The sequence below is a fragment of the Oreochromis niloticus genome, linkage group LG15 (assembly GCF_001858045.2).
Source record: "Oreochromis niloticus isolate F11D_XX linkage group LG15, O_niloticus_UMD_NMBU, whole genome shotgun sequence".
Lineage (NCBI taxonomy): Eukaryota > Metazoa > Chordata > Actinopteri > Cichliformes > Cichlidae > Oreochromis > Oreochromis niloticus.
In genome coordinates this window covers 21,383,394-21,392,132 of record NC_031980.2, presented here as the reverse complement: position 1 = coordinate 21,392,132, position 8,739 = coordinate 21,383,394, and the positions used below count along the sequence as shown (strand labels likewise).

Genomic DNA, 8,739 nt, shown 5'->3' with positions numbered 1-8,739 from the left:
AGTTACACCACTTTAAAAGATGCTTATTGCTCTGTGCCCCGGGCAGCTTTGGGACATTCTGATCACTGATCGATACATTTTTGATGAACAAACTTTCTTTGTTTGAACATGAGCCATACTGTGTTCCCTTGTTGACATCTTAATATTTGAAAACATAACTGACAAAACATTCTTCATAATCATATAAAACACTCTTATAATAGTTAGGGAGCTTGTGCTGTGAGGTCCATTCTACTGTGTGGGTATGTAGCCTCTCCTTAGCTCTAGATTTATCCACCCTCTCTCTGTTTCAGTAGTATTCTTATCGAGCGGAAGTGGTCATTGCTGCAATATTATCTTGTTTCCTTGTGAACATTAAGAATAAAACTTTGGTTTGTGAAGAATTTGTATTTTGACCTCTTTTCATGTGTCCTGAAAAAACCCACCATGAACACTGTTTTCTAATAATAAGTCAACATGTAAACAATAGCTTCATTAATGCCACACCTACCTCATCTAACAGTCACACATTTAACTTCCTTGTTTCTGTTGTTGATCACAAATGTTTCCATTGTTGTACAGTCTGTTTAAAGGGACGAAAGGGGAGTCTGCAAAAAAGATTAAATATAAAAAATAATTTAAAAAAAATTATTCATTGTATATGTACACTGGGAGAGAGATGGAGCTAAGGATGGTTAAAAGCTATGAAGTGAAATAATTCATTCAGCAACATGAGACAAAAGGAGTGATGTCACTATGAGGAAGTGAGCGGGAAGTTGATGCTGTGTTCATCTCTGAGAGCAAGAACAGAGACTGAGAGAGACAGAGAAGCACGATGGCTGCATTCACATGGATTCAAATGTCTTCATTACTGACACTGATGCTTCAGTTTAAAGGTAAGTGTACATAGAAACACATTCAATTAATAAACTGGATTCTTTATTCTTCCTTTAACTGAGGCAGTCATGGTTAAAGTTTCAACTTGAGCTGACTCTTGGAAACTAAAGTTGAAACTTAAACTTGTGTTATATTTAAAATAAACTTCACATTATAAACATAACACTCATATTCATAACATATTTGATGTTTCACATTTCTCTCTTTTTCTCAACAGGAACAACTGAGCAACATCAAACTGTTCAAACTGTCACAGCTGAACGTGGACATGATGTTACTCTGCCTTGTAAAAATGTGATACAAGGTCAGCATAACTGTAACAGTACTACCTGGATCTTCAGTGATTCAAGCAGCACAGTAACACTCTTTGAATTTGGGCAGAATAAAGAAGCCAAACGTAAATCAGACAGACTGAGTCTTTCTGCAGACTGTTCTCTGGTTATAAAGAAGGTCACAGATCAGGATGTTGGTCATTACACCTGCAGACAGTTCAAAACAGCAACAGGATCACAAGAATATTCAGACATTATGATCGATCTGTCTGTTATTAACAGTGAGTATTTACATCTTAATGTTTTCAGCTCAAACTGTCCTGTTAGAACAACAAACTGAAACACCACAATAATTATGATCACAGTGATGAAGTTCATTTTTCTATTGTTGCTTTTCTCTTACAATATCTCCATCTTCACCAGTGTATGTACATGAGAACAATGATAAAGCATCTTGAACAGCTCTGTGTTGACATATGAACACTGTAGACTCACAGTTGAGTGTCTGTATGAAGATAAAGAGAACATATCCTCAGACATGAGACATCATCAAAAATGAGACTTGTTAGACTGTTAAACATCTCACCACTGTTTCCTCTCTGTTGTTGTTCACTTACTTTCAAGTTTTTTCTTACTGTTGGTGTCTTTAATGTTGTTATTGCATTTCTTTAGGTGAAGATGTGAAAACAACAACATCAACAATTAAACCAACCGTGAAAATAAACACATGGACAACAAAAGAGGAAGTAAAGACATCGCTGACAACAACATCAAATCAACCAGACGGTAGTGACTGAATCACTCTGTTTTTTAAAATTGTATCGACTGTTTAGCTTCTATGAAAGATAAAATGATATTTTATTACTAATATATTTTTGAACACATTTAGTTGATTATTAACATTTTCATTGCTGGTGTTCATTTAGAATAGTTGATTTTGTATTTTTAAATAAATTCTGCAGCCAGAAACTCCACAGTCCAAAAACACATCAACCGTCATCTCTACATGTTAGAAAACCGACTGTATTTATTAGATTTGAAATCTTTGGTTTTGTACTGAACAGAAATTTGAAGCCAAAATATTTTATTATTTTAGATTGTCTGTATTTGTGAGATGCATCATTGTGTCTGTGGGTTTAGCAGCACTCTTAATATTGCTGTTACAGTCAACATGTGGATAAAAACTAAAGGTGAGAACATTCACAGATGAAACTTTCATACATAAAAAGCTTCGAGTTTTAGTGTAATTTTTTTTGTTTTTTATTTTTGTTATTTCAGGAAACAAAACACAGACTAAAGAAAACATTGTAAGATTGAACACTCAATATTCCTCTGTAACTTTTGTTACTATTACCGGTGCCAGATCTAGGTGAAATCCGACAGCAAACGATACACAGACTAGGGAGCACTGCAAAGCCAATTATATAAATACTGTGGAATAATAGAGAGGACACCAAAGCTAGAAGATAGAAGCAGATGTTACATGAGCTCTGTTTTTCTGTTTCAACCCTATGTCACTGTTTTGGCGTGTGCTGGGAGGCGGAGCTTCATGGCTTCAGAATGCTCGAACAACTAATAAGCTAGTTAATAGTGAACTTCTTTAAACCAGCCCAGGTCGAGTGATAACAAGAAAGAGCAAATAAAAGCTGATTGATGCTGATTCACTTAGATGTTACAGCAGGTATGTCTAAGTTCAGTAAACTCAAACAGACTCTGCAGCTGCTTGATTTACTTTCTTAAGTTCATGAAATTTATTATTAGTTGTTTTAAACCATAAACAAAAGGTGTTGAGTACACCTGACACAAAACACCAACTGCCACAACTGGTCGTGTCCATCTGCCACAGGACAAAAGACATGTTGTGGAAAAGAGCCAGAGATTAATAACAAGTAATGATTAAATGCAGAGAGGTCTATTAACACATAGCCGGTGAAAAGGTGACTGAAGACGAAATACTCCACGCATCATGAGAATCCCCCAGCAGCCATTGCAGCATAACTAAGAAAGGATTCAGGGTCACCTGATCCAGCCCTAACTATATGATTGAGCAAAAAGGAAAGTTTTAGGCCTAATATTCAAAGACTCTTCCTCCAGTTCGACTGTAAAATACTGAAGGAACCACAAGGAAGCCCACAATCTGAAAGGGAAGTGCTCTTATGAGGGTGATACCGTATCAGTATTACTGATTATTCAAGACATTTTATGTGAGGGCAGGATTTTAAATTTGATTCCAGAATATAACAGAAGACAATGAAAAGAAGCCAATATATGAGAAATATGTTAGTAATATTTAAGTTAATAACACTAATTAATAAAATAATAATAATATTTATAAGTTCCAAGCTTAACTGTAATCATAAGAAATGTAAAAAATGTAATAAAAATGCATAAGACTGAAAACATCGAACAAAACAGGAAAACAACATCACAAAGTATGAATATCAGAGAGAATCTAAAGTGTGTTGTGTTGTTTTCCACAGGAGCAAAATGATGAGGGTGAAGATGGAGTGAACTATGAAAACATTGGAGACTCTTCTGCTTCTGTCAGACTCCACTGATCAACAACTCAAACATCATCTTGTGACAAAAATGAGCCCATTGCTGTTGAAACACTGTGTGTGTGTGTGTGTGTGTGTGTGTGTGTGTGTGTGTGTGTGTGTGGCTGGGTCTAAGTCTGAGACTTGCTGAGCTCTGTGGGACATTGTTATGATGGGTGAGGGTTGCTCCTCCCCACCACTCCCTGCTGGTCACTGTCCTTGAGAACTTTTAGGAACTCTTTCTGGGGCCTCCCTCCTCCTCCTGCACATGGTTGTCATCTGGACGTGTGGGCTTGGGTCTCAAGTACTCCTGGGGTGCTTTGGATGGCCCTGCTGAACTGGATTGTTCTTCGTCTACTTCTGGGTCCAGGGGTGTTCTTGTGGCCTCTGACCCTCATTATTAAGTCCGTCTTGTGACACACACACACACACACACACACACACACACACACACACACACACACACACATTTATAGCAAAATTGACCATGTATATGTGTGTCTTTGTATTTTCCTGATGTGCTGTTTGCTTTTATATATTTTTTACAGTTTTCTTACAGGTGCAACAGTTGGTGATCTGCTGAGTTTAACTATGAGTGCTTTGTACTTTTATTTGTCTCTTTTCTAAGATTTTCTCTGCTTTTTATTTTTCGTGTCACTCTCTTTTTCCCTTTTCTTCTCTTTATCCCTTCTTACCTTTCATTGCCTGTCAGCTCTGGTATTGCTAAATTACACATAAACAAAGTGAATGAGAATGAAAATAAATAAAAGAAAAAAAGAAAGAAAGAAAAACTAAGAACGGAAGGATACAAACATTTCATATAGCTCCTTTGGGCAAAACAAATGAGTTTGGCTCAACAGAGCATTCAGATCATGTTTCTCCTGTCAGAAAAGAGGTTTCAAAAAAGGAACAAAAAAAAGTTTTGATTTTATCTCATGTTTAGCTAAAACCTTTTTCATGTGCAGTTAGATTTGTTTTTAGATAAATCTAACTTAAAACAATATTTTATCCTTCATTTAGTTATGATTAACAGGATCTTTTGTTGTGTAAATCTGTAGCTGCTGATGTTTACTGAAGGTAAAACAGTGAGATCAGAATCACAGGTTTTTTATTGCTTCTTAAATTTTGTCTTTTGATTGTTTGTCTTTATACTTTATTTTTATCCCTGAGCTCTTCTCTCTCTTTTTGAGATGTGGAGAGGAGGTGAGTTTTAAAGACATTTAAAAATAGTAAAAGATGTTATGATTCAAATTATAACGTCAATGTTACATTTTTGTTTTTCATGTTTTGGATGATAATACGAATAAATGAAAAACATATTTGTGAACCACTTTATTATGTGTTTTCAAACTCTCTCTCTCTCACACACACCTGATCCATCCACCACAGACCACAGTACAAACTAGCATCTATTATTGTCTCCAGTTTGACTTCCTGTTCTTTCATATTCAGTATTAAAATTTTACTCTGCTGGTTTGAACAGCTCTGTTTGTACTGAACTTGTATTATAACATTTCCAAACATGTGCAAACATCTGCTTTTATTTTTGATAGCTGAATTATACTTACACAACATTAAAAAAGGTATAAGGACCTGCTGTGTGTAGAAACTGCTGTGAATCCTAAAGACAGTTTAGTGTCACGTTCATCGATGTGTTAACCATTTATCTGTCAGAGGTTCATCTGGTCATTATGAAACCTCCAGAGCTCTGCTGCTGTTGTACCCACATTCTCACCAAAACACTTCCCCTTCACTTCTCAGAAAGAATGACTTCATACATTCAATGAAGAACAAACAGGTCTCAGACCTCTAATACATCTGATCTGTGTTTTTATCAAGCTGCTAACAGTGGCCCCTGCGCCAGTATTACCATGTTTCATTACAATGATTAAGATTCAGATTCTAGTGTGTAAATAATTTGAGTCGTCAACTATTTCATGTGTGCAGAAAAACATCACCATAAACCTATTTTCTAATAACAAGCCCAATGTACATAAGAGCTACATTAATGTAAACACTTACCTCATCTAACAGACTTCACACATTTAACTTCCTCTTTTCTATTATTGATAAAGATATTTTCCACTGTTAAAAAGTCCTTTAAAGGGAAAACAGGGGAGTTTGCAAAATAGATTAAATATAAAAGTTATTAAATGTGAAAAAGGATTTAGCAAATTTTATATCTACATTAAGACAGAGGGGCAGATACAGATGCCTAAAAGCTGAATGAACTGAATTAATTCAGCAAGAGCAGAGAAAAGGAGTGATGTCACTATGAGGAAGTGAGCAGGAAGTTGATGCTGTATTCATCTCTGAGACTGTCTCATTTGTGAACGTGAGAGCAAGAACAGAGACTGAGAGAGACAGAGAAGCACGATGGCTGCATTCACATGGATTCAAATGTCTTCATTACTGATACAGATGCTTCAGTTTAAAGGTAAGTGTACATAGAAACATATTCAATTAATAAAGTGCATTATTATCACAAGTGTTACTTCTTTATTCTTCCTTTAACTGAGACAGTCATGATTAACTTTTTGACTTGAGCTGACTCTTGGAAACTAAAGTTGAAACTTAAACTTGTGTTGTATTTAAAATAAACTTCACATTATAAACATAACACTGATATTCATAACATATTTGATGTTTCACATTTCTCTCTCTCTTTTTCTCAACAGGAACAACTGAGCAACATCAAACTGTTCAAACTGTCACAGCTGGACGTGGACATGATGTTACTCTGCCTTGTAAAAATGTGATACAAGGTCAGCATAACTGTATCAGTACTACCTGGATCTTCAGTGAATCAAGCAGCTCAGTATCACTCTTTGACCTTGGGCAGAAAAAAGCAGTCAAACGTAAATCAGACAGACTGAGTCTTTCTGCAGACTGTTCTCTGGTTATAAAGAAGGTCACAGATCAGGATGTTGGTCGTTACACCTGCAGACAGTTCAAAACAAACGGAGGACCACAAGAAGGTCCAGACATTACGATTGATCTGTCTGTTATTAACAGTGAGTATTTACATCTTAATGTTTTCAGCTCAAACTGTCCTGTTAGAACAACAAACTGAAACACCACAATAATTATGATCACAGTGATGAAGTTCATTTTTCTATTGTTGCTTTTCTCTTACAATATCTCCATCTTCACCAGTGTATGTACATGAGAACAATGATAAAGCATCTTGAACAGCTCTGTGTTGACATATGAACACTGTAGACTCACAGTTGAGTGTCTGTATGAAGATAAAGAGAACATATCCTCAGACATGAGACATCATCAAAAATGAGACTTGTTACACTGTTAAACATCTCACCACTGTTTCCTCTCTGTTGTTGTTCACTTACTTTCAAGTCTTTTCTTACTGTTTGTGTCTTTAATGTTGTTATTGCATTTCTTTGTGTGAAGAGCCGGCAACAACAAAATCAACAACAGTGGAGTTCACCACAAAAACATCATCAACAACAAAATCCACATCAACAACGTCAGAAGAGACATCAAATAATCCAGCAGGAGGTAGTGACTGAATTTCTCTGTGAATGTCAGACTGACAGTTGAATCTTTGTGGGAAAATTCAGGATTATGTTTAACATATATTACTAATGTTTTCAGTTCAGCCATGGTTTATCATCGTTCCTGTGGGTTTAGCAGCACTGTTAGTTGTTGTGGTGATCATCATATGGAAGAAAACTAAAGGTGAGAAGACTCACAGATTAAAGTTGATCATAAATGGAAATAAGGAAATTTAAATATTAATTAAAATAAATATCTGGTTGAATACAGTTTTGTTTTACATTTCTATAGATTATGATTTTTAAAAACAGAAAAAAACATTGATTTTTAATGGGGAAGTTAAAGAATTGTTTTCCCTTCTTCAGGAAACAAAACACAACAGAGCAACAACACTGTGAGTTCAAATCTTCAAATACTCAAATGCCCTTTTTTTGCTCCATACCAGAATCATTTTACACCTTTAGTTTTGACTTCAGTTCATAAAGTGAAAAGGATAAAGGGAAAAACCAGTGACATAACTTCAGCTGGCAAATAACTTAAATCAGTTCCTCCTGTAGTCATTTAAGTTTTCTTCAGGTTAAATTTATATTACTGAGCAGTCATAATGTTGTCTTCACTGTGCAGGCTGAAGCCGATGATGAAGTTTCCTACGCCTCCATCAGCTTCACAAAGAAAACCAAGAGTAAAGACCGGGTAAGATTTTGATATTTATAGAAATTATGTCAGTAGTAAGTTCAGACTTTTCAAAGTTTTTGTCTTTAAGAAAATTTTGCGATGTTTTCTTACAGCCCCGCGTCGATGATGATGGTGAGACTATGACCTACAGCACTGTGAAGACTTTCTCTCCTGCTGGAGTTTCCACTGATTCCAGCGACCTCTATTCCACCATCAACAAACCAAAGACATAGTATGTTGATCATGAAAGGTTGCATGTTGTTTTTCTTGATGCTGTATTAATGTTTTGATTGTAGAGTAACTTTCTTTTAATTTTTTTTAAAGTAATATGTAATATTGTGTGTAATATATAGATAACCACCATGCAGCAAGCACTTTTTTGTAAGTTTAACTCAAGTCAGTACAGACAAGGTAGTTTATTTAACTGCTGAATTAAGTCATGTGAGATGTTTTTAAGTAAATAACTTGTTGTTTTCTTAAGCACGTTAGTAGATCTAAATCTTCCCATTCCTTAATTTTTTAAATTTAAATGCCTTAAACATATTCTCATCATCATCTATGACAGTATTACATTACACACCAAACACGATAGGTTGTTGCGAAAAAGTCATCTTAAAAAAAGCAATGTGAAAAAAATGAAGTGATGATGAGCTCGTCTGCATGTTTTTAAACAACAAAAGGAAGAAATGGAGAGTCTGGGTTCATCCAGTTCTCACACGCAGGCAGCAGCAGGGAGATTTTCGTAGTTTTTATCCACAACTCGAAGCTGCATCATATTCATCCACATTCCAGGATGTCAGTGAGGCAGTTTGAGCGCTTGTTAGCAGAGCTGGGGCTTCATCTGAGAAGGCAATGAAATCATT

At 35.6% G+C, this 8,739-nt stretch overlaps 1 protein-coding gene across 1 annotated transcript in view; it reads left to right on the top strand.

Annotated features, from left to right (window-relative positions):
- The first annotated feature begins 690 nt into the window (after nt 1-690).
- LOC106097546 (mucin-3A) overlaps nt 691-8,739 on the top strand; it is a 326,173-nt gene continuing 318,124 nt past the window's right edge. Inside the window, exons 1-3 of the mRNA XM_025899271.1 lie at nt 691-875; nt 1,094-1,429; nt 1,821-1,934. Coding sequence (XP_025755056.1) covers nt 815-875; nt 1,094-1,429; nt 1,821-1,934 — 511 coding nt within the window. The 5' untranslated portion in view covers nt 691-814. The remainder of the gene's footprint in view (nt 876-1,093; nt 1,430-1,820; nt 1,935-8,739) is intronic.